The sequence below is a fragment of the Acytostelium subglobosum genome (assembly GCF_000787575.1).
Source record: "Acytostelium subglobosum LB1 DNA, scaffold: scaffold4, whole genome shotgun sequence".
Classification (NCBI taxonomy): domain Eukaryota; phylum Evosea; class Eumycetozoa; order Acytosteliales; family Acytosteliaceae; genus Acytostelium; species Acytostelium subglobosum.
The window spans coordinates 1,468,855-1,493,325 of record NW_012236528.1 but is presented as its reverse complement, the minus strand read 5'-3'; the positions used below and the strand labels follow the sequence as shown (position 1 = coordinate 1,493,325).

At 42.9% G+C, this 24,471-nt stretch overlaps 13 protein-coding genes across 13 annotated transcripts; 5 read left to right on the top strand and 8 right to left on the bottom strand.

Moving 5' to 3' along the window:
- Positions 1-299: 299 nt before the first annotated feature.
- SAMD00019534_027570 (hypothetical protein) lies at positions 300-1,991 on the bottom strand (the record flags this gene model as incomplete). Its single annotated transcript, XM_012902055.1, has 3 exons — positions 300-849; positions 923-1,110; positions 1,182-1,991. 3 exons carry the CDS (start codon positions 1,989-1,991, stop codon positions 300-302), a joined length of 1,548 nt encoding a protein of 515 aa, XP_012757509.1.
- Positions 1,992-2,493: 502 nt separating this feature from the next.
- SAMD00019534_027560 (hypothetical protein) lies at positions 2,494-3,337 on the bottom strand (the record flags this gene model as incomplete). Its single annotated transcript, XM_012902054.1, has 2 exons — positions 2,494-2,725; positions 2,799-3,337. The coding sequence occupies 2 exons, from the start codon at positions 3,335-3,337 to the stop codon at positions 2,494-2,496; spliced, it is 771 nt and encodes a 256-aa protein (XP_012757508.1).
- Positions 3,338-3,766: 429 nt separating this feature from the next.
- On the bottom strand, positions 3,767-4,768 carry SAMD00019534_027550 (hypothetical protein; the record flags this gene model as incomplete). Its single annotated transcript, XM_012902053.1, has 1 exon — positions 3,767-4,768. The coding sequence occupies one exon, from the start codon at positions 4,766-4,768 to the stop codon at positions 3,767-3,769; it is 1,002 nt and encodes a 333-aa protein (XP_012757507.1).
- Positions 4,769-5,648: 880 nt separating this feature from the next.
- On the top strand, positions 5,649-10,544 carry SAMD00019534_027540 (hypothetical protein; the record flags this gene model as incomplete). The annotated part of the gene is made up of 4 exons (XM_012902052.1): positions 5,649-6,429; positions 6,529-7,137; positions 7,210-8,993; positions 9,060-10,544. The coding sequence occupies 4 exons, from the start codon at positions 5,649-5,651 to the stop codon at positions 10,542-10,544; spliced, it is 4,659 nt and encodes a 1,552-aa protein (XP_012757506.1).
- A 25-nt stretch (positions 10,545-10,569) lies between these two features.
- Positions 10,570-12,540, bottom strand: SAMD00019534_027530 (hypothetical protein; the record flags this gene model as incomplete). Its single annotated transcript, XM_012902051.1, has 7 exons — positions 10,570-10,761; positions 10,823-11,210; positions 11,284-11,511; positions 11,572-11,813; positions 11,894-12,068; positions 12,139-12,313; positions 12,414-12,540. Coding segments are annotated over 7 exons (1,527 nt in total), but the record flags the coding sequence as incomplete, so codon positions are not given.
- Positions 12,541-12,728: 188 nt separating this feature from the next.
- SAMD00019534_027520 (hypothetical protein) lies at positions 12,729-13,541 on the bottom strand (the record flags this gene model as incomplete). Its single annotated transcript, XM_012902050.1, has 2 exons — positions 12,729-13,400; positions 13,476-13,541. The coding sequence occupies 2 exons, from the start codon at positions 13,539-13,541 to the stop codon at positions 12,729-12,731; spliced, it is 738 nt and encodes a 245-aa protein (XP_012757504.1).
- A 329-nt stretch (positions 13,542-13,870) lies between these two features.
- SAMD00019534_027510 (hypothetical protein) lies at positions 13,871-14,480 on the bottom strand (the record flags this gene model as incomplete). The annotated part of the gene is made up of 3 exons (XM_012902049.1): positions 13,871-14,089; positions 14,186-14,272; positions 14,388-14,480. Coding segments are annotated over 3 exons (399 nt in total), but the record flags the coding sequence as incomplete, so codon positions are not given.
- Positions 14,481-14,780: 300 nt separating this feature from the next.
- SAMD00019534_027500 (hypothetical protein) lies at positions 14,781-15,875 on the top strand (the record flags this gene model as incomplete). Its single annotated transcript, XM_012902048.1, has 1 exon — positions 14,781-15,875. The coding sequence occupies one exon, from the start codon at positions 14,781-14,783 to the stop codon at positions 15,873-15,875; it is 1,095 nt and encodes a 364-aa protein (XP_012757502.1).
- A 266-nt stretch (positions 15,876-16,141) lies between these two features.
- SAMD00019534_027490 (hypothetical protein) lies at positions 16,142-16,957 on the top strand (the record flags this gene model as incomplete). Its single annotated transcript, XM_012902047.1, has 1 exon — positions 16,142-16,957. The coding sequence occupies one exon, from the start codon at positions 16,142-16,144 to the stop codon at positions 16,955-16,957; it is 816 nt and encodes a 271-aa protein (XP_012757501.1).
- A 271-nt stretch (positions 16,958-17,228) lies between these two features.
- Positions 17,229-19,289, top strand: SAMD00019534_027480 (hypothetical protein; the record flags this gene model as incomplete). The annotated part of the gene is made up of 4 exons (XM_012902046.1): positions 17,229-17,432; positions 17,554-17,867; positions 17,898-18,216; positions 18,282-19,289. Coding segments are annotated over 4 exons (1,845 nt in total), but the record flags the coding sequence as incomplete, so codon positions are not given.
- Positions 19,290-20,143: 854 nt separating this feature from the next.
- Positions 20,144-20,786, bottom strand: SAMD00019534_027470 (hypothetical protein; the record flags this gene model as incomplete). The annotated part of the gene is made up of 2 exons (XM_012902045.1): positions 20,144-20,265; positions 20,354-20,786. 2 exons carry the CDS (start codon positions 20,784-20,786, stop codon positions 20,144-20,146), a joined length of 555 nt encoding a protein of 184 aa, XP_012757499.1.
- Positions 20,787-21,035: 249 nt separating this feature from the next.
- SAMD00019534_027460 (hypothetical protein) lies at positions 21,036-21,860 on the top strand (the record flags this gene model as incomplete). Its single annotated transcript, XM_012902044.1, has 3 exons — positions 21,036-21,107; positions 21,179-21,408; positions 21,479-21,860. Coding segments are annotated over 3 exons (684 nt in total), but the record flags the coding sequence as incomplete, so codon positions are not given.
- Positions 21,861-21,968: 108 nt separating this feature from the next.
- SAMD00019534_027450 (hypothetical protein) lies at positions 21,969-23,843 on the bottom strand (the record flags this gene model as incomplete). Its single annotated transcript, XM_012902043.1, has 2 exons — positions 21,969-23,527; positions 23,633-23,843. Coding segments are annotated over 2 exons (1,770 nt in total), but the record flags the coding sequence as incomplete, so codon positions are not given.
- Between the last annotated feature and the right edge of the window lie 628 nt (positions 23,844-24,471).

The window sequence follows — 24,471 nt, the reverse complement described above, 5'->3', positions numbered from 1 at the left end:
TGTGAGTTGATGTATACTCATATATGACTACCAGTCGTAGAATCGTCTTTGTGTTTGTGTGTGTGTGTGTGAGGATTCAATGTGTGAGTGTCTATTGGTGGGTGAATGTAGATTATTCTGACTTTGTCCAAATTAGGAAATATTTGGATGTTGTGGTTGTTGTCCAACAACAACAACGAGAGACATCATCATCATTGTGTTGTTCATCCATGACCTGTGAATAGTGAATGGAACACAATTTAGATTTAGATCACTTCCCAATGTTATTATTGAATAATAATTATTTTATTTACATTGATCTATTTCCAATTTAGGATAACAACTATTACAGTAATATTATCTGTTGATCCCTTATCGTACGAGTCTTGGACAAGGGCCTCACTAATCTCGGTGGCAGTCTTGCCTTGCTTGTGAAGTTTGGAACACATATCCACTGCCTCATCGTATGACACCTTGTCCCACAAACCATCACAGGCCATGATGATAAAGTGATCGTTTGGTGTAAGATCCACGACCTGGGTGAATGGATCGCTCGTGACATACTTCTTCTCACCGTCCTTGTACTCTCGGTCACCAAACGATCTGGACACTGCCAATGATCCAAAGAGACGTCCAAATATAATCATACCACCCATCTCGGTTATCCTTGCTTTCTCCTTCTCGTCGTTGGCCAAATGTTTGTATGTGAGGAGCACAGATTCGTAGACGGGTGCCTTTGGTGATGACGTAGGAGTCATGCGAGCCAACACACATTCAGAATCACCAATGTTGGCAGTGTACAATTGGGAGCCAGTGATCAAACATGCCACTCCAGTTGATCCACTCTTCTCACATATTGGTATCACTTGTCTATTTTGAGTTGTAGTAGTACGTTAATGTTAATATATAAGTCAATCAATAACTTTAAATGTAAAATACATACTTATCGGCCAAGTCGAAACCCTCCTTTAGAGCTAGCTCATAGTTGGCATCCTTAAATGCGTTTGATTCAACAACACACTTGTGTACTATTGGCTCCAATGCCTGTGCCGTATGAACTCCTCCATGTCCATCATAGACTCCATAGTATGAGAATACTCCTTCTCCAGTTGGAACATGTTTGAATAGATCCTGAGAATAATGAAACGATATCAGTAACAACTTACAAGTACTTGCATTCATATACATATATAACAACTTACATGTAGATTATCTATCAACATATGAGCATCCTCCATGTTCTTCCTTCTACCTTGTATGGAATTGAATCCTGACTGAACAAGCTGTAGACCTTTGGTCTTCTCCTTCTTTTGAACTGATTGTTTCTTCTGTTGGACCTGTTTCTCCTTTTCCAATGCCTTTTGCTCTCGCTCTTTTGTCCTTGCAAGTTCTCTCTCTCTCTGTAGCTCCAGTTGTTTATCTCGAAGGAGCTCTCTTTCTCTCTCCTTCTCCAGTCTCATGCGCTCCTTTTCTTTCTGCTTGGTCTGTAGCTTCTCCAACTTTATGGCCTCTCTTTCTGCCTTGGCGGCCTCCTTCTCTAACTGTATCTCTCTCTTGTTGGCCTTGACCTTGTCAGAGGTGGTGGTCTTGTCAACAGAGTTTGACTTCTTTGGAGCACTTCCATTGGGCTGAGTTAACTCCACCGTATTCGGGGAAGTGGATGCACCATTGTTGTTGCTGCTGCTACTACTACTACTGGCAACGCTCTCAACATTATTGATGTTGTTGATGATTGTTGTTTCTGTCTCGTGAGCAGACAATCTGGTGCTGGTGATAGTTGGTTCAATAATGATTGGAGAAGATGTTGCCAAAGTGGTAGTAGTTGACGTTGTCGTTGTGGTCGATGTTGAGGCAATGTTGTTATTGCTGATCTCAATGTTGGTGTCGTGCAGCGGCTTAACAATAGTGCTGTTTGCCTGTTGTAATAAGGATGTGGAGGCCAGGGTGTTGGTATTTGGTGCAACATCATAGAGACCTCGTCTCTCTGCGTCAGGAATGATCTGATCCAACATTGAATCAAACTGAGCTCTCGTATCACTTTGATCAAGTAGATTCACTGTGAATGTTCTGTAATGTCTGCCCTTCTCCACCAGCTTCACATACAGACAGGTTACATGTTAATACCCTGATACGATATTAACAACGCTGAGTACTTACGACGTTGGCAAACTTCTGGACTATGAAGTTCAAAGCCTTTGAAGGATCATCTCCATCGGTATAGTCTTTGAAGCAGGTGTTGAGGTCGAACACCTTGAGCTTYCTCCAAGAATGTCTCGCTAAGATTGAACACCAGGAAGACACATATCGAAGGATCAAACTCACTAGAGTTTGCCATTGACTCTAGTGTTGTCAATGAGTCCAACAGGAGATTCTTGTGTGAGTGGCTACAACACTGGTTGTGACTGGACGAAGCGTTGTCAGGTGTTCTAAGTACATCATCTGATGAATGATATCTATTATTATGATGAGTGTTAATATGTATGTAGTTGTTCCTTTGCAAAGTGATTGGAATTCTTACTCCTTCAGAGGGACGACATAGAATATATAGTGTGGACTATGCAAGGAGAGTCCGACCCAATCCCTCTTCTGGATCTGCTTGGTGGCTCCACAAGTTAGATCCATTTTGAGTCTACGGTGGGTGAGAGTCGACTGTTGATGTGTATCCACTTGCTCATATGCACTGATGATATCCAATCGGTTAGGTGTAAACTCTGGTGAGAATACTCTAAACATATTGTCCATATAGCTACAGTTGGTTGTTGTTGTTGTTGTTACTGTGTTAGCAATAATGATCATCACGCTCTTGAACAATGACTTACTATTTAGTTCTTCCTGGAGTTCTAAACTCTGGACAAGCTGCGGCATAGTTGTACATTGTTTGGACGTCTGGATCCTCCCAAAGGCATTTACAGTCGTAGCTCAGACGAAGAGGGAATCTTGGGAGTCTACTCCTCGCCAACTCGATTGGGGTAGTGAGAACACGTTTCACACGCTCTGTATTGTCCTCGGTGAAAGTGATGTTGACCTTTTCAGCATTCTCAATCAGACGGATCAGCGTGGCAATTGTGTTACCATAGATCAGTCGTTGGAAGTATTTTGGATCGAGCACCTGGGTGCCATACATCAGATCCAATTGGCGTTGGAGTGTTGTCTTTCCGGCCTCTTGAAGACCAACGATCAATACATTGACAGTGCAATCATAATCACGTGGTTCCTGTGTCTGTGCAATCGATACGAATGCTGGAGATGAGGAAATGACATTCTTCTTCTGTTGTTGTTGTTGTTGTTGATTGTTGTTGGCTGGATGTAGAGTGAGCAACCTCTTTGATTTCTTGAAGTGACTTAGAAATGAGAACATTCTTTCAAGGTTATTTTGTTTTTTTTTTTGGACTACTTTGTTGTTCTACCTCCAATTATTATTATTACTACTGTTTTTATTATTATTGTTACACTTTGATAAATATATTACAAGCTCTATAACTCTTCCAATGTTGTATAAGATAACAATCAATATATTCCATTGTTGTTGTTGATGATGGAATCGGTGACTGTCACACACTTTCTGTGATTGAATGATTGATTGATAACAGATAAGATGGGGGCAGGGGTATTATAAGTGGTGACAACTTTGTTGGTTAAATCATACAATATCAAACACACACACACACACACACACACACACATACACACATACATCCAAGTTTAGTTACCTCTGGTTGGCAAAGGGGTATTAACAACTGTCAGTCGCTAAATTTGGAACAATAATAATAATAGTCATCTAAGAAGTTCAATCATCATCATGATAGTTTAGTGTTGATAGGAAATCGTCAATGTTGTCCGGTATGGCATTGTTGTTGTTGTTGTTGTTTCGATCTAGATTGTTATTGTCCTGTGGTGGAAGAGTGGAAACCAGTTTGTTTGGGTTCGAACGAATACCATCGCTAAAAGACTTGACGTCGACGATATTATCCACTTCAATGTCTGTTGTTGTTTTGTTGATGTTTGGCTCATTGCCATACAAATCATTCAGATATGGTGTATTTGTCATCATTGGTTGTAGTTGTTGTTGTTGTTGTATTGGATGGTAATCAAACAAGCCATATTGATGATGTAGGTGTTGTTGTACAAATCCACCAATCTCTGGGTCTGACTCTATTGAAGAGATAATATTGTCCAGATCCAATGATACATCGCCAATATGATAGAGACTGGAAGTATCCATCATTGTACTGGAGGGCATTGATGTGTTCATTTGAATTGGAGCATCCACATTATTGGAATTCGATTGATAGACATTATCACCATTGGCTGGTGTGGCATTGTGTTGAGGAAGTGCAAGTGCAGAGTTGATGTGATCGGCTATCTTCTCCTGTATGTGAGGATTGCGTAACAACTCTTCAAAGCTTTTTCCAAAGTCTGTTTGTATGATATTTCCCAAATCTGCACCACCGAGTGACTCTGGGGCCTTTGCCATCATCGTGGATAGTTTCTTTGGTGTGGATGTCTTCCTCTTGGACACACCTCCTAATGATTTTCCTGATGCTGGGGTAGTTGTTGTTGTTGTTGTTGTTGTTGTTGTTGATGTTGTTGATGTGGTATCAGGAATACTGGTGATTGAACTTTGTATGGTTTGATTATTCTGGTACTGTTGTCTAGAGGATTGCTGTTGTTGTTGTTGTTGTTGTTTAGTGTTATCATCCAGTTTTCTTTTCTTCAATTGTTGCTGTTGCTGTTGTTGTTGTTGATTCCCAACCAGATCATTGCGATATGATGCATAGTCGTCGAGCATCGTGCGAAACGTAACCAGTGTTGTTTGAATAGTATCATACAATGGATCTGTAGAAGCAATGCGATTGTTCATCAGCATTGACTGCACGAATGAATCATTCCTTCTTTTCTCTTCCTTTAACACCACGTATTCATTCAATATAGCTGTTAGACTCTTTACACTATTGCCCTATGGGTTTGACAGATGTTAATCACCAACAACAATAAAGGATGATGTGACAATCAAGATAATATTGGTCGTACCTACAGCATTTCTCTGTAAACTCTTTGTCATTGACTGAGATTCCTTTTGAAACACATCGAAGGAATCATTGAAACGCTCCTCCTTTAAATAGGACAGGATCAAGAAGCATACCTCGCTCTTTCGTACCAAGTTACCATGGCCTTTACTTTTGTTACTACCACCCTGATTATTATCTGTCATTATTTGTATTATTATTTGTTAATCTAACTGATCCAAATGATTTTAGAATGATCAGTTGGCGCCTTTTTATGTTGTAATTATCATTTCGAATTTTGTTGACATTGTTTGGAAGGTTGACTAAACCTTATGATCACTTTAACCCATTATAACAGTTCACTACTCTACTAGAATGAAGCTCATAGATGCAGGACAAATAACACCTTTCATTGATACTCTGTGTTTGGAATGTAATAGTTGTCAATGTACCAACAACAACAACAGCAATACACAACAACGATCAGTAAAGCAACAACATCACCAATACAAATTGATAAGCAATCCATTATTGAACACTATACTCAACAACAACAACAACAACAATGAACTATCAATAGAACATGAACTATCATGGTGCAATAAACATTTGATTGTGGCCTGGAGTGCATGCGGCACAACACACAAGCGTATCACACTTGATATGCACCAGTCTGGTGATATCATCTCTATCAAGTGGATCACACTTCCACACTATGCCCAGGAATCAAAGGACTACAACCACTTTCTCTCAATATTGACTACCAGTTCACTGTGCATCTACAACAATGCAGGCAAGACCTATCAGATCGTACCACCGTGTCCGATCATTGACATCTGGCCAACACCATACGGCATGGTTCTGGAGCGAATGCACAACTCTTCTTCACCTGTCAACGAGGAGAAGCCATCACTGCTCAGTCTAAGCCATCCTCTCGAGGAGCTCAAACCACTTCTGAAAAGAGACGCATCGGTGATCGCATGTCAGTCACTCTCTTTCTTCTATGACAGCAACCACAAGGTAGTCCACAGCAATGCCGCCAGTCCGATCATGGTGACCTACCATTCAATCGATCAGCTGCACTATATCTGGCGATTGGACTTTAAAGACAGAGAACCAAAGTATAAGAAGAGTGCAAATCACAAACAGTCCAGCTCTGCAATGGAGACATCGTCATTATCATCGTCATCGTCATCATCACTATCTCACTTTATGGAATCATACGAATCAGGTGCACCAGATACCAGCTATGTAGTAGATGATGATGAAGAGTTTGTGATCGACAGTGACATTGTGGCCACACTGTTGATGACCAGTGAGTGCATTGGAAAGTCCACGAGTGCATCCATTTCAACACTTGTACTGGAACAAACGGACAATCTTTTCGCAGTATGCCTTCAGATTGACGATTCATTGTTCAAACTTGGCCACAACAATAACACTGGTACCTCCCATTCAAAACTTTTTGATAGTGTACTGCAAGCTGGTCCCATATCAATACCTCACAGACCTCATTTGCATCATTACTATATCTTTGAAACAGACCACCGAACGATTAGGGTGATGAATGACAATCACAAGTGCATGGCCATCTACGTCCAGCCAAAGGACCTACCCTCAATAGTCAAAGTCATTGACCCTGTGTTCAACAGGCTGACACTGGTCCTCTCAGATGGTACCCACCGAAGAGTCAAGCTCATATTGCCTTCTTTTGAGAGCACTTTGGTTAACGACTGCTTGAACATTCTGACATGCCAAGATGTTGACAACAGACAATTCATTGCCACAATCCATCATGCAATGAATGTTAGCAATCACTCGAGTTGCAGCGACAGCTTTACACAATTTGAACAGGCCGTTCTCTCAACCTTGATTGGAAACCAAGTAAAATCAACACAGTCAATATCATCATCTGATACCACAGATGACTGGGACTTTGTTAAGAGTTGGCAATCAGTCCAGAATCAGGTGGCAACCAATGGACCAACTTGTAAATCAATCATTGACAACAACGCACGAAATCAATATACATTCACAATCAACATCGTGGAGCACCTGCTTGAGCCTCTTCACCACCTCTACGAGGAGTACAAGTCGACAACCTATCAAATGGCCAACTCTCGAGCACTAGCACCATTGCTACTCCAACTAGGTATGTTTTGCCTGCTCCCAATCTTTGGTACCTCATCATCATTATTCGCTAACCCTTCTCCCACTCTCTCAGGTATCTATGCTCAGGAACCTAGATATGTTGAATATTACTATCGTGAAAATATAGAGATGTTTACAAACTCGATCGATTCGATTCAAATCTTTCTCACCTCTTGCTCAGAGAGTACTCGACACCATCGCTCCGTACCATCTGTGTATCAATTCCTCATGTCCTACTTTAATGCCCCAACTCTTGACCCAATGCCATTCAGATTGACGCAATCTGGACTACTCTCAGCCAGCTCAACACTAAAGTGGCTGAACCGGATTCTCAGACTATTCACATCCACGCTCAAGTCAATGGAGTTCAAGAAGCAGTGCGAATGCCTTGTACTCACGATGACCAATCTAGGAATCACCAACGAGGACATCAATAGCTTGGTACTTGGCGTCTCAACACCTCTTCGAGAGGCAATTCGATACTGTAGACAGACACCTCCAACCAATTGGCCCAACTGTGCATATATCCTAGTTGGTCGACAAGATTTGGTGCATCACTCAATCATGCCCTCTACCTCGTACATCTCCCTTGAATCTCTGCTTCAAGCACAGATACCCACCTGTACAAGATACAATACCAACCTGTCATCCAATGACAATGATGTCACCTCACTGCGATTCGACACTGACCTACGACTTATTGAGGTCAAACGAATGCTTTCATTCTCCAATCGTGTACACATCAACCACAATCAGGAGCAAGGCGTCAATGACCATGATTATCTCATGGAGTTACAGGCCAAACTACTACTCTGCTCTCAGAGGACAATGGCACTTACACTGGGCTATGGTATGTTCTTCATTGGATCAACCCGTCCCCTTCCAACCGAGCCAATTCACATTCCTCCCATCATCTTGGGAGGCATTGTCAGCGAGTCAAAGACCAACATCTCTCTCAATGACCAAGTGATGATCAACACTCCAGACATGCTTCACTGGCCCGAGTTCCATACTGGTGTGGCCGCCGGACTAAGTCTAACAGCTGAACGGGCAGAGATAACCAACACATGGATTGTCTACAACCGTCCATCAGAATTCACACCATCCTACTCTGGCCTGCTGCTTGCCCTTGGTCTCCAGGGCAAACTGTCATCTCTTGCGTTCACCAAAGTGTTTGAATACCTTTCACTAAAGAATCAAACAACTAGCGTTGGACTGCTGCTCGGTATTGCCGCCACAAAGAAGGGAACGATGGAGATGTCAGTGGCCAAGATTCTCAGCATTCATATACCCTCCCTCCACCCTCCCTCATCAATTGACCTTGATGTACCGTCGTATGTTCAGATCGCATCGGTCATGGGCATTGGTCTACTCTATCTTGGAACGGGCAACCGTAGAATGACCGAGGTCCTACTCTTGGAGATTGGATGCAAGCCAAACAATGACAAACATTTGGACCGTGAGAGCTACAGTCTTACTGCTGGCCTGGCACTTGGTCTTGTCAACCTGGGTAGAGGTCATGACGATGGTACTCTTGAAGACCTATCAATAGAGAACCGACTGAAGGCCTATATCAACAACAACAATACATCTCTTCATCGAGGTGGTGATAACCAGCAGCGGGGATCAAGCAACAACAAGTCCAACTTGATACATGAAGGAACCTACCCCAACACCGACATCACAGAACCTGGCGCAATCTTGGCATTGGCACTCATCTACCTAAAGTCCAACAACCAAAAGGTAGCTTCCTACTATACACTACCAGAGTCAAACTACTCGTTCAACTTTGTTCGAACAAACTGTCTCTTGATCAGGACACTTGGCAAATCACTCATTCTATGGGACTCTGTCCAGGTAAGTTGAATATTCAGAATAGCAATGACAATATATCTAATATTCTCTCAATACTACTATATTTAGCCAACAGAGGATTGGATACTCAATCAGGTGCCTGTGAGCATCAGAAGTCTTGTGACATTACTGAATTCACCTAATGACCAAAGGGTATTCAGCCTCTCTGATACGGGATACAAGAATGACATTGACCATGAGTTCATTTTGTTGATCTTCTGCAACATTGTAGCCGGTGCCTGCATGTCCATCGGAATGAGATTCGCCGGCACCGCCAATGAACAGGCATCATCAGTGCTTACTGTTTGGACTCAGAGGTTCCTCAAACGCCAGCTATTCATCACGTGCAAACTGAAACAGAACAATTGCAGTCGTACAATGATCACCACTATTGAGACATGTCTGGGTGTGGCCTGCCTTTCTCTATCGTTGGTACTCAGTGGCACTGGTGACCTTTCTGCACTACGACTCCTCAGAAGTGTCCGTGGAAGATTGTCCAAAGATATCAGCTACGGAAATCATATGGCGATATCAATGTCGATTGGCTTCCTCTTCCTCGGTGGTGGAAGGTATACATTGTCTTGTAGCAATGTTGCTATCGCTGCCCTCGTGTGTGCACTCTATCCAAGGTTCCCCAATAGCAGTACAGACAACATCTATCATTTGCAGGCCTTGCGACACTTTTACTATTTGGCAATTGAACCTAGGTGTCTGATCACACGAGATATCGACACCAATGCACCTTGCCACGTTCCAATTGAAGTGGACGTATCAGTTGCGCCAGACTCAATCAAGACAATATCCATGATTACACCATGTCTGTTGCCAGAGCCAAGGTTAATCCATTCCATTCGTCTATGTAGTCCTAGATACTGGAATCTCAATTTCAGTGGATGGGGAAACAGCAGCAATAATGATACTACACCAGCTACAATGTCCCAGCACCCCACAATATTTGTCAAGAGAAAGATAGGACATCTCACCTACAATGAGGATCCAGAAGGCTTCAAGAGTCTGGCCAAGTCATTCCCAAAGAGTGTAAAAGGATCCAACAAAGAAGATATTCTCAAGTCGTTCTCTGCCGACGCTCACATCCTATCATTTGCCAGACACTACTGCCATAGCTCTGGCACTGCTAACCAAGAGGACGAGGATGAGGCCAACTTCAATACTCACATGTTGTATGAATGCTTGACGCATGACCAACCAGAGATACTCTCAGTGCAACAACTTCTCCACAGGTTGTCAAAGGACATTGACCAATTCAGCACGACATCCACATTGCTCTTTGAACAAGTACGTCTGTTGGTGGCTTATCATCACTATTTAGACAGCATTGGTCTCGGTCAAAGATCCTATCGTCGACTCATTGATCCAGCCGAACTCAGTCTACTGGATAACAAGATAGACAACTATTGTCAAAGACTGTCATCACCACTCACCACTGCCAATCAACAACAACCTGACCTCAAGAGATCACTGTCAATGTTGTCCTACTATGATATTCACTCAAACAAGTTTTGGAGGAGCGGTGAGGATCCAATAAACTCTTGATCTCTGTCAACCAATGTACTCTTTAATGACTCTTCGTCTTGTTATTGTTGTTGGTCGCTGAGCACTTGAACATCTGCACAACAAAGTAAAGATAGGTCAATCCAAAGTGAACAAATGATACCACTGCCACCAACAAAAGGAATAATGCTGGCAAATGTACTGGAGGCTTGATAAATTGGAAGAGGATATGGCACAGTACCATGGTAATGACGTTTAACTATTGAGATGAGAGATGGTTAAAGGACTGGTTCAATCAATGTCATTACATTGATACATACGATGAGGAATGAATATTGCCATAGGTTTGATGACTTGTTGTTGTTTGCCTCGAGTCTTTGGACCCATTGATATCCAAGTACAAAGTAGACAATCTGGCAAACAAAGTAGGGCAGTATGAGACCATCCTTGAATAGAAGAGGGAACATGCTAAAGGTTGAGATCACACCGAACCACCATGTGATGAATGGGAAATGTAGTACCAGCAATGAGATTGGTAGCATTGGGAAAAGGATGGTCTTCTCATGTACATGGAAAGAGAACAAAAAGAAGGCAAATGAACATATGATCAGCGCCTGAATGAATACCAATCCGTGTCGCTTGATATCTTTGGAGCTCTTCCAGAGTGGATAAATAATCGGTGAAAAGACAGTTAGTGTGGATAATGTACTGTAGGTATGGATGGATTTGAGAGTTAGTGCTATGCTTGTTGTATCTTGCTAAAAGAATTGCTCATAGTTACCATATTCTTAACATGATCTCGTGAGTGAATCTGCTTTTGAAGTTGACAACGACAGAGAAGACACACCAAAAGTTGGCAACCTTATCCTCAAAAAGTCCTCTGGCTGTTGGAAATAGACGGATAAGAAGTTGGGTTATCTGTTCCAGTGAGAGGAATGGAAGCCAACAAACAATAAATGTAGATATTACTGTAACTCCAATTGACATAATCTTTCCAATTGATTTGAGACTAAATCAATGAATCATGTTAGTCTATCCGGTTGGTATCCAGTTTGTTGATTGTACATACAGATCAGTAAATGAGAGGTTGGCAAAGAGGAGGTAAAAGAAAAATACAGGTGAGTAGTACAATGATATCTGTTTGTAGTTCAAAGAGAGTACAAAGAAGAAGCTGGCCAAGAGATGTTGTCGTCGCACAATGAATGTGATTGCAAAGAGTGCAAAGCCAAGACTGATGCCGTTGTATTGGAAATGTCCATGATCGATCAGCAGAAGACCAGGTTGGAGTGAAATGAATAGGAATGCACATGACTATGTTTGATTAGTTGGTATCAGAGCTCTCATAAATCACCTTGTTACTGATGCTGTCAATAATCACTGCATCATCTTACTCTTTGGATTAATGAGCGATCAGAGTAAAATGATCGAACAAAGAAGTAGACTGAGGGTAACCAAATGAACATGTCCGAGATGATTACAGTCATCCTCATGAACAATTTGCTGGATGGTGTCTCATAGCCACGTGAAGTGAACAATTGCACCAATCCAGGCTCTATCTTTTCTGCACTATATTGAAAGATGTATCAATACACCACCTAGTGAACTAGGTAAGCTTGTCCGACCAACTACAACATACACTTTTCCAAATAACCAACTAGAGTATGCAGTCAATGGAGGATAGTCGAGTCCCCAATACTGTAGGTTGTTATCAGTTGTGTTGAAGTACCATTGAGAAGAGGCCAGATTGGTTGTGATCTCCATCCAATGTCGTTGAGCCTCAAAGTCACCAAACATTGGTGGTGTCGCATGACCTATTTAAATAAAGTTGATGAGAGTGTCAGTGATGCAATCCTGGTCACATGTCATCGTTGCAACGAGGACTAGCTTCAGATATCATCATGATCTACACACCAGAGTAAGAATGAATAGAGACAAGATAACGTCCCAATAAAGAAACTAACAAACAGAGTGTCCAAAGTAACCATGGTCTCTGTGTCATCGATGACACTGCTGTAGTTGTTGAAGGACTGGATGTCATAGGTTTATAATAAATATCTGTTGTTTGTTATTATCTCTTTTAGAAAAGAATTGGTGACACCTGGTGTGAATCATTTTTGATGAACATCACCTCGTTGTGTTGAATCACACACGGACCTGACGAGGCACACGACAATCATTCAAGTCAAACATATAATAATCCTGAGTCCTATCCCTATATATTATTGTTTATGTTGACTTCTTAGACACACCAACTTGGGCAGGACGAACAAGTCTATCGTTGAGCTTGTAACCCTGCTTGTGAACGACCTTGATTGTACCTGGATCAACGGTGGCATCCTCGATTTGGTAGAGTGCGTGGTGGCTGTTTGGGTCGAACTTCTCGCCGACTGGATTGAAACGAATGAGACCATTCTTGCCCATAATCTTCAGGAACAGGTCCTCTGTCATCTTGACACCCTCGTGAAGTGTTCTGAGATCGTTGTTGGCGCTCAAATGCTCCTGGTTGTACTGGCCAAGTGCCATCTCGAGCTGGTCGACCACCTCGAGCAACTCCTTTGCGAATGACTGAATGCCAAACTTCTTGGCCTTGTCTGCCTCCTCCTTGCCAAACTTGCGAGCGTTCTCACGCTCAGCAGCAGTGTAAAGCAACAGCTTGTGCTTCTCCTCGAGTTGCTTCTTCAGGTCCTCGATTTGATCCTCAAGTGTTGGTTGCTGTGGGGTGTCTGTGGTTGGCTTCTCCTCTGCTGCTGTGGTTGATGTCTGTTGCTCAGTAGTCTTGTTCTCAGTAGTGGAGTAGCTTCTCAGAGTGTATCTTTGTTGGCTGTTTCCATTGATGTCCTGCAGTCTCCTCAATGAGCTGCCGGCATTATATTGGATGAATCTTGTTGTCGATGATCTCTATTATTTTGTTTGGTTGTTAGTAACCAATTGTATCGTAAGTTGATCATGATAGACAGATGGATAGATAGTTACAGCAAGGACATTTGATGACAGGTATCTGGTGGTGTTTGAGAATAATGATCTTGTTAAGCTATTCATGATCTCGGTCAGTCAGTCGTATGTGTGTGTATGTATGTATTGATAAAATTTGTTAGAGATAAACTTGTAGTTGTTGAATGCCTTAATGCAGTCAGTCAATCTGAACTCTAGAGTGTTCTTGTGTTTCCAACTCGTGTGTAACAAAAATAAATAAAAATAAAAGTCGTCGATTTGGAAAACGAATGCTTTGGTGATCACCAGGATGAGCTCATTGTTCCAGTTCGTAATTAGGTCGTGTCACCTTTGATTGACAGAGTCCGATGTGCGACAGACAGGCAGATAACATAGTTGAGTTTGACGATAACCTTCAACTACTACTACTACTATTGATGTACCTCCTCAGTGACACTGGTAGAGGCAATATCTTGTATACCTTTGATGATCATCTCCAATGGTGCAGTTGAAACCATCATGGAGAAGAATGCTCGTACCTTCCATTGGGGATGTCTCATCACTTGACAGCATCCAACATCCACAATGTCAATGTCCAGTGCACTGCCCATATCCGTAGGCACAAACACAGAGTTGGCATTCACTCTATTGATATACTTTAAAAAGTAGTGAAAGGGTGGTCAGTGTCATCTACTACTACTAATCACAACAAGAGTAGCCTGCTTGCCTGTCTGCCTATGTATGATACATACAGGTACACCAGAGAGAGGCTCAATGAAATCTGCCCAATGTCCTTGCTTCTCAATTGATTGACAGAACTTTAGTGCCAACTCTATAAACTTGAGAGTGCGATAGAGAGAGAGAGAGAGAGAGAGAGAGAGAGAGAGAGAGAGAGAGATTGACTGTAAGCCACAAGACCTTGATAGATTGTCACATACACTCACACACACATACATTATTAGCGAGAGACTCTCTCTCACTATCGGTCCTATCAGAGTAGCCACTCATGGGTAGTGTGGTAGGTGTCCACACGATAATCACATGAACGTGTTGTGATGATGTCTGTTGGTTGTCTGTCAAAGCACTTGGGAATAGATCCCTAAGATTAAGTTCAAGTTCACGATTGTTGCATTGTTTAATGGTGAATGATCGATTGACTGATGATATATACTCTTCTACATTTAAGAGCATATTGTTGTTATTATTATCTTTAACTAATTATATCTATATCCTAGTTGCTAGCTGTCAAACATGTTTGATTGACTGTTGAGAGTTCAACAGATGATGTAATGTTTGAAACATTAAAGATGAGATTTAGAATTCATTTAATTATAACAACACAACACGATGAATGTGATAAGAGAGATAAACAATCTAAACAAGAGAGAGTTGGATAAGAATGTCAGTGACAATGCATCTTGGCACGCTGACTATGCTCACAGTCCTTGGATATTCGTCGGTGGTCTGCCCTACGAAATGAACGAGGGTGATATCATTGCATTGATCAGTCAGTATGGAGAGGTGGAGGAGTGCAATCTAGTCAGGAACAAAGAGACGGGCAAGTCAAATGGTTTCGCCTTTATCAAGTACGAGGATCAGAGGAGCACCGTATTGGCCGTGGACAACTTTAGTGGTGTCAAGATACTGGACAGGTTGATCAAGGTCGATCATGTAAAGGATTATAGAAAGCCAAAGAAGCGTGAAGGTGATGATGACGATGATGATGATGATAACTCCAACAACAAGAATGATAATAGTGATGAGAGCAGCAGTGACTCGGACCATGAAGATAAAGAGACTAGACGTGAAAGAAAGAGAAAGAGAAAGGCAGAGAAACGTATCAAGAAGGAGGAGAAACGTGCCAGAAAGGCTGAACAGAGAAAGAATGAGACACCAGAACAAAGAGCCACAAGGAAAGCAGAGAAGAAGAAGATAGAAAAGATGGAGATGAAGGATCAATCCCAACTGCTGCATCATCAACACCATCCAATCATAGCAGCAACAACAAAGATGGATGATGTTATTCAGGAGAAGAACAATGGTACCACTACAAAGGAGGAGCAGAGAAACAAAGAAAGAGAGGTAGTTGATAATAGACATCCAGAAGTGGACAGGAGAAATGAGCCAGAAGACAAATCCAAACTCAAGGACAATGAGAGATCAAATGAAAGAAGAGACGATAGATACAGAGATGTATATCGTGATGATGATGGTAGAGACAATAGGGACAAAGATAGAGACAGATATAGAAGTGGTGATAGGTATTATGATGATAGAGAAAGAGATAGAGATAGATATCGCGATGATGGCGGTAGAGACTACAGAGACAGAGACAGATATGATGATAGGCGTAGAGATAATGATCGATACAATGACCGTCATAGGTCTAGTTATAGTAGTAGTGGTAGTAGTAGTAGCAGTAATCGCCAATATAATAAATAATATATTATTCATTGGGATATCCAAAGTTCCACGATAGACGACATCATGTTTCGAAAGTTGGGATAACATTAACTTAAGTTAATGGCTGATAGTTTCATTGGTTATAAATAATAATCAACACTACAACAACAACAACAGCAATGTATGTATTATATACCTACCTGTTCAATAAGAGCTTGTTTACTCACCACGGACATTCATTCAGGGACCAACAACACAATGGATTCTCAATCCTACCACCTGGCTTGAAGCTTCAGATACTCTCTATGATTGGTGGAGACAATCTGATTCACCAAGTCAATGACACAACAACTACAACTACTACTGTTGCTGACCAAGCAACATCAACAATCCAAACAAAGGCAACAACAACAGATAATAAGCTCATTGATCTAACCGGTGGTGCAATACTCAATGACAAGTTACAATACTTTCAACTGCAACACCTGACACAGTTGGAGACTGATGGATACATCATCATAGATGACTTTGTTGGACAGACTCTGCACGATAGTTGCAGAAAGGAAACACTTCAACTCTACGACTCTGGTGACAAACTGCGTGATGCCAACATGAGTCGTGGTGACACCAAATGGAATGATAAGTCAATACGATCAGACAAGATCATGTGGCTCAACAAGGACACCTGCTTGGACCTGAAAGAGGGAAGGATACCACACATCTCAACATTACTGGCACGACTGGAGCAACTCAGATCAGAACTCAATGCCGTCATACCAAGTCTCCACTTGGATGAGACCAGAACACAATCACAGCTGGCCATCTATCCATCTGGTGGTCGATACATCAAACACACTGACTCCTTTGTAGGTGGCAACAGTCGTCGAATCACATGTATATACTATCTCAATCCTGGATGGAAGCCTCAGGATGGTGGTGAGCTTAGACTATACATGCCTCAGCTACAACAACAACAACAACAACATGACAACTTAACAACAACAGTTGATATCGAACCACTCGGCGATCGACTTTTGCTCTTCCTATCAGAGTACATTCCACATGAAGTCAGACCATCCCTAGCAGACTCGCGAATTGCAATCACAACTTGGTTCTATTGATCAACTCCTATCTTCAAGTTCTGTTGGTCCATCAATCCAATTCACAAGTTGAGTTCGTTGTCAACTTGAAAAAAGTCAACGCTTGTTTTGATTCGTCTGGTGTGCATGTGTGAGTGTGTGACGTGTTGTGAATCAGAGTAATGAATGACAATCACCTGGGATGACTGTTGTGAACTCCATCACTTGTACTTAATCTTACTTCTTCAACAACAACATAAACATAAACACACATTCAATTCCATATATATATAACAATAAATTAACACACTAGACAGAGATGATAGATAACTTTACGATATTGACCAAGGGAGGCATTGTTCTCTGGTCGATCGAGTGGGCAAGACTCAAGGGTCACCCAATCAACAACCTTATTAAGACTGTATTGGTACAGGAGAGAAGTGCCGACGCCTCCTATCAGTCTGATAACTATACTCTCAAATGGACCTTTGCCAACGAGGTTGATCTGATCTTTGTTGTATGACATTGTTGTTATAAAGTGGTTATTCACATGTAGCTCACACAACATCTCTCTCTCTCTCTCTCTCTCTCTCTCTCTCTCTCTCTCTCTCTCTCTCTCTCTCTACAAACATACATAGGTTGTTTACCAAAAGATTCTCACCTTGATGTACATTGAGGATCTACTTAGCATTGTCAAGAGAAAGTTCATCAAGCTCTACAAGGATACCCTTGTTTCAATCAAGAACTCCTCAGACGTCCTCGACATTGACACCTTCCAGCCATTCACAGACAAGTTCCAGCTAATACTAAACAAGACAGAAACAGAGTCTCGAATGAAACAGTCACAGCACTCGGCACCACGATCCTTTGATCAGACAGAGAAGGGCAAGGTGGCAATGGAGAACAAGCAGGAGCGTGAATTGAAGGACAAAAAGGATGGCAAGTCCATCAAGAAGAAGAAGGACACGACCGGTGCCAACAGGAAGAAGAAAACACCTCAGAAGGGTCAACAGCAGTCTAGCAGTGGCAGTGACAACAGTAGCAGTGGTGACGATGATGAGTCGAGCGATGAGCATGAAGCCATACAGAATGGTGATGAGGAGGATCCAGAGATCAAGAGGACAAGGATGGCATTGGCTTCATCTTTGCGCACGAGTGGCTCAAAGAAGAACACACCTACAAAGAAGGCTCCAGAGCAGACCACCCCTGTAAAGGTTGGCAAGGACAAGAGAGTGTCAGACACCAAAATATCAAAGAAAGAGATGGAGATGATCGATAGATCAGATCACAGTACCAAAACAGTATGTACCCATTACATCACGAGTAGAGTACCTGCCTATACTGACTTCATCGTCTCACATTTTAGAGGGTAGTGGACACTGTTAAGGACTTTGTGAAGCATGACATGGACTTGGAGATCAGTTCGGATGAGGAAGAGAAGCCAGTGTCTGGATTCATGAAGTATTTCCAGAAGCTCACTGGCAACAGGACCATTGACCAGCAGGACCTTGAGCCCATTCTACAACAGTTCACATCGCATCTTACTGGCAAGAACGTTGCACTGGACGTGGCACAAAAGTTGGTAGACTCGGTCGGAGAGAGTCTCATGGGCAAGAAGCTGGACACATTCCAGCGTGTAAACACGGTGGTCAAGCAAACTATGGAGGACACAATGACACGTATCTTGACACCAAAGAAGAACATTGACATCCTTCGTGACGTTCAGGCTGTCAAGGGTAAGCGTCCGTACACCATTGTCTTCTCTGGAGTCAATGGAGTTGGAAAGAGCACAAACTTGGCCAAGGTTTGCTACTGGCTCAAAGCCAATGGCTTCAAGGTCATGATGGCTGCATGTGACACCTTCCGTTCAGGTGCCATTGAGCAACTCAAGACACATGCCGAACGTCTCAACGTTGAGGTGTTTGAAAGAGGATATGGCAAGGACGCTGCAGCGATTGCCGGCGAGGCCATTCAGCACGCCAGAGAGACAGACCACGACGTCGTGTTGATCGACACAACCGGCAGAATGCAGAACAACGAGCCCCTGATGAGAGCACTCAGCAAACTGGTCAACCAGAACACAATTGACCTTGTACTCTTTGTTGGCGAGGCTCTGGTAGGCAACGACGGTGTTGATCAATTGGTCAAGTTTGACAAGTCACTCTCTATCTTGGCCGATGCCACTCAAACCAAGGTCCGAACTATCGATGGTATCATCCTGACCAAGTTTGATACGATCGATGACAAGGTGGGAGCAGCCATCTCCATGGTGTACACTACAGGTCATCCAATCATATTCCTCGGTACTGGTCAGAACTACACGGATCTCAAGAGGATGCACGTCAAGAGTGTTGTCAAGGCTCTCCTCAACTAGAGTGTCCAAACGTTTATTGCAAAGCGGTGTTACCTCGTCAACACTTTGATTGCTCCATATCATCACTACTACTACTAGTATGTTGTTGTCGTTGCCAATTCAATAAATTGTACTTGTCATCGAAGTAGAAGCTGTAGGAAAACGGATGTTTGTTGTTGGTAGCACTACCAATCTGACTCAAGAACGTTGGAAACCAATGTGCAACATCAGGCCACATCTGTTTATATGGCACATCATCCAACTTGAACCATTGTGGCCTCATTTCCTCTGACTCTATCATCTCTCCTGTCCATTTATCTACTTGGAACACAGAGCAGGTTGTAGTCTCGCTAGCAATCTTATAATTAAAGTTCAATACACCTCTACATTGTGAAAGTTAGAAACTACAATCTATGATCCTTGAGAACTCTACTACCATTACGTACCTCAAAGACATATGATCCTTCAGAGGCATCAGACCAACTTCCTCGATACACTCTCTAATTGCAGCGTCTTGTACTGTCTCACCTGCTTCAACCTTTCCACCAGGACCATTCCACTTGTGTTGTCCGAATCCCCTCTTCTTCATGGCCAACAGTATCTCGCCTCTGCTTTGATCCAACAATAGACAGATTGTTGTCTTCTTCATTGTTTGTCTTACAAATAAACAGTTAGTAAATCTCTCTTTCACGTCCAACGATAAGATGAAAATGACACGAAGGACCAGATCATATGTTACTGTAAATGTTTATTCAGCTGTCCATTGTGGTTGCTACTACGGCAAATACTGATGATGCTGCTGCTGCTGTTGTTGTTGTTGTTGTTGTTGTTGTTGTTGCTGTTGCTACTACTACTTCAACTCGATCGATCGATTATTATTTGATATCAGTCTCATCCTCCTTGCCCTTGACCAACTCTCCCTTATATATAAACTTGTGACCGTATCTCTTTCTCTTTGTTGTTACAATGTCTTCCTCGAGCACCTCATAGTTCAAACCTAATCATTGTTGTTGATGATGTCGATGAAGTTAGTTAGTACAAGTTAGTGTATGACACCAACAATGACAATGTTGATGATACATTACCATTCTCTTTACAATAGGCAACAGCAGAGTCCTCTGAAGTGAAGGTGAGATTCAACTGACCGAGTGTACCAGCTGATGCCCACCATCCCATCAGACCATCGTTCCACTTCTCGACCATGGGCAACTCTAGACGCCACTTGCGAGTTCTGCCAGTGCCCGATTGCATTGTGTTTCTTGATGGTCTATAGATGAGCACGGTCTTGCCATCCAACTTGATGCCATTGAGAGCAGTCTTTATCTTTTGATCCTCAAAGTTTGCATTGATGTGCTCTCCAACCTGCATATCAGTCTCGGTGACCTTTTGTTGCTGTTGCTGTTGTTGCTGCTGTTGCTGCTGTTGTTGTGCGACAGACGTCGAGAATGATCTGACCAGCAATGGGTTGTGAGCAGTCCTCAATGAGGTGGTGGATGTTATCAACAGTCTCTTCAACATCTTATTGTTGTTGTTGTTGTTGGTATTGTTGTTGTTGATGTTGTTGGTGATGAATCTATCTTTATGTTTCAAAAGAAGTGACAGTCAAGGGGGGAGCTCTTTGGTAGCTTCCTCATAAAAAATCATTCATTTTTCATTTATTATTACAAATCATTCAGGTTTCGTCTACCTACAACAACAAGAAACGAGATACATGATAAACTTTATTCTGGTATCAAACATATAAATATATATAAGACACAATCGAACATGGACTATGAAAATGAACAATACTCTTGGATACCATTTTTAGATGAGGACGATCCTCTACCTGGTCAATGTGTAAGTTGGATGATGACGATCATTCATCTCCAATCGTCCTAACATATGAAGTACTGACCCTCAACCAACAGTGTCCATATGCAACCAGTTCACCATTTTCAATTGATAGAATGCTACGTATGGCCAACTGTGACCAAGATGACATTGTGATCGATGTTGGTTGTGGTGACGGTCGCATTGCAATCTATGCAGCCAAGCATTTCGGTGTAAAGTCAATTGGAATCGATGTCAATCCTGAACTCATAGATAAAGCAAACCGCGATGCCAAAGAGGCTGGTGTCTCACATCTTGCACTATTCAAGTAGGATGCTCATCATCACTGGTCCAGTTTGAAACACATTGACTAACAACAACAACAACATCTACAACAGGATATTGAGCTTTGCAGAAGAATCATTCGACTTTAAGTTGAGGACGATAGATGCTGAATTCTTCAAGGATAGCCAGCATATCTATCCAACCATTTTCACATGCTATCTCATTCCAAGAGCGTTAAAGATCATAGAGTCAAGGTTAAAGTCAATCGTTAGAGGTCATAACTCAACACCATCACCACTGTGTAATACTACGCCAGACAACAACAACAACAACAACCAACAACAACACAAGGACATTAGAGTTACTGCTCTTATTTTCGAAATGGAAAGATGGAAAGAGGTGGAAAAGGATGACAAGTTTAAGATCTTCATGTACACAAAGGAATCATTGGACTTGGTACCAACTTCAATCAATACAGATAATCCCTACATTATGTAGTTAGTGATCAAGACAATGAGATAGAGAGAGGGAGAGAGATAGATAGGATAGAACATATTTATATATTTTTAATATATATATTGATATGACCGACTACGTCGTTTAGTTTAGGGTCTGGACGTAGGCCAACAGGTTCTTGAAGACTGGGGTACCCAAACCGGTGACTGGGTCCCAACCGGTGGTGGCAATGTATCCATTGGCATCACAGCATTGCTCAGTGCACTTGTTGTTACCAGAGGTGATATCGGTGTAACAGTTGGCTGGGGCAGAGTAGAGCAGTGGGTTGAGGAATCCGAGGGCTGGCTTGTTGTTGTTGAAACGGTACGAGTTGAGCAGGGCAACGATGGCACCCCACACTGGTGACGAACAGGAGGTTCCGTCGACGACCTCGGACTGACCAGAGGCGATGATGACGTAGTTGTGACCCAAGGCAGATACGTCTGGGAAACCACGGTTGCTGGCGTTGAAGACGGTTGATGGTGGAAGGACAACTCCGGACTTCAAGTAGGCGGCAACCTGGGTGGCTTGCCATGATGGCACTGGGGAGTAGTCAGAGAAACCACCTCCAGTGGTGATCAGAGCATCTGGGTAGGTGCAGACGGCCTCCTTGGTAGAGGTGGCACAGCCTGGGCTCTGAGAGCAGATTGGTGGGTTGGCACCGACGGACTTCTTGGCGTGCTTCTTGTCAACGGTGGATGGGGCAGCCAACATGGTGGCACCGACAGAGGTGACGTATGGGGAGGCACCTGGGAAGATGGTGGAGAGTGGGTGCTTCTTGTCAGTGCAGTCAGAGTCTCCATCACCTGGAGCACCCTGGTCACCAGAGGCAGCGAGCAAAGTAATACCACGGACACCAATCTTGATGAACTCAGCGTTGACACGGCCGACGTAGTCCTCAGAGGTCTCACCAGAGGCGCAGTTTCCGACACCGGACTGGCACTGGAGGTTCTCTGGCCATCCCCAGGACATGGAGACGACGTATGGGGCTGGGTAGGTGGTGGACAAGTCAGAAGAGAACTCGTACATCCATCCCTCGACAGTCCAGAACCAGATCTGGGCGGTCTCAGCAACGGCACCTCCGTACTGGACATCGAGAGTTGACTCGAGGTCTGGCTGGTCTGGCTGGTACTGACCGACGATCTTCTCGACGTTGATCAATGGGGTGGCGGTCTGGGTGGAGAAGGTCTTCAAATCCTTCTTGTTGAATGACTGATCAGCCTGGAACTCAGCCAAACAGAGGGAGGTGTTGGCGTTGTTTTGGTAGCCAACTGGGATTCCGTAGAGACCCTGGATGGTCTGTGGAATGACGATTCCTGGGTCAGAGGATCCGACGGCAAGCTTACGTCCGGATGGACGGTTCTTGGTGTGTGGGAGCTCAGAGATACCAGAGACCAATTGGATCTCGTCGGCGTACTTGGCTGGGATGGTGTACAACTTGGAAGAACGGACGATGTGCATGTTCTTGCGGGTGTTGTGCTTGTAGTTGAACATCTCGACCTTGAACAACTTCTCAATGTCCTCAACACGGGCTGAGGCCTTGAGGAAGTCACCCTTGTTCTCGACGTTGTAGGCGCCGTGCAACTCGAGGAACTGAACGATCTCGTCAGAAACGTAGTGTGGTGGGGCAATCAACTCCATGATGCGCTCAATGGACCAGTGCTTGCCTGTTGTTTTTTGGTAGGTAAGGTAGGTAGTTTGGAGGTAGAGAAAGTGTGGAAGACATTGTTAGAAAATATAATTATTAACATCGTTTTCATAATGATAGTTACCATAGTTTGGTGAAGTTGGGGTGGAGACATCCAAAAGGACGGCCTCGAGGACATCAATGTTTCTCTGACGGAGGGCAACACGGAAGTCAATGACGTGGTCAGCGGCAGCCTTGGTGGTCTTGGTCCAGAGGCTGTGGTCACGGTAGGACAGGGACATAGATGGTACTGCCAAGCAGATGGCAAGTACAACCAAAATGAATAAATGTCTCATTCTTTGTTTAGTGTACAACAAGTAATATATAAGTATATATTGGTAGATATATCTAAATTAATAATAATGTCATTAACGGTGTTGGCATTGTATTTATCAACCTTCCTTGCATGTGCCAACCAACCAACCAGTCAGTGCGTGATCCCAATTGGGTGAGAGCTTTACTGATTCGGAATTGTTTAATTTAAATTAAATACATTGTGATCATCCAAATTAATCATGAGCTACTGTAGGGCGATGTTAATGATCATAGAAGGCCAAAAAAATATCCGATGATGAGTTGGTTGTTGAGTGTGTGAACATGCAACAACATCAAGAAATTGAGCATCTATCAACGGTCCTGGACCTGCAGGTCCGACCCTACCCAATATCTAACAGGTTGAAACTTCTTCAGCATGTGTTTAAAATATTTGGGCGGGATTGAAAGAACTCCAGATACTTCTGTAGAACATTCTTTTGCAACACTACCACGAGCTGGCATTCTACAAAAATCTGTAATTGCTTTGCCACCTGTTTAATGCTTTGATTGATTGGTCATTTTCACTCTTTATTTATTATTTATCTGTACACTATTTACATTGTTGTTTTGTCTCTCTCACTTTCTCGGCACTCTATATCTCGACTCTGT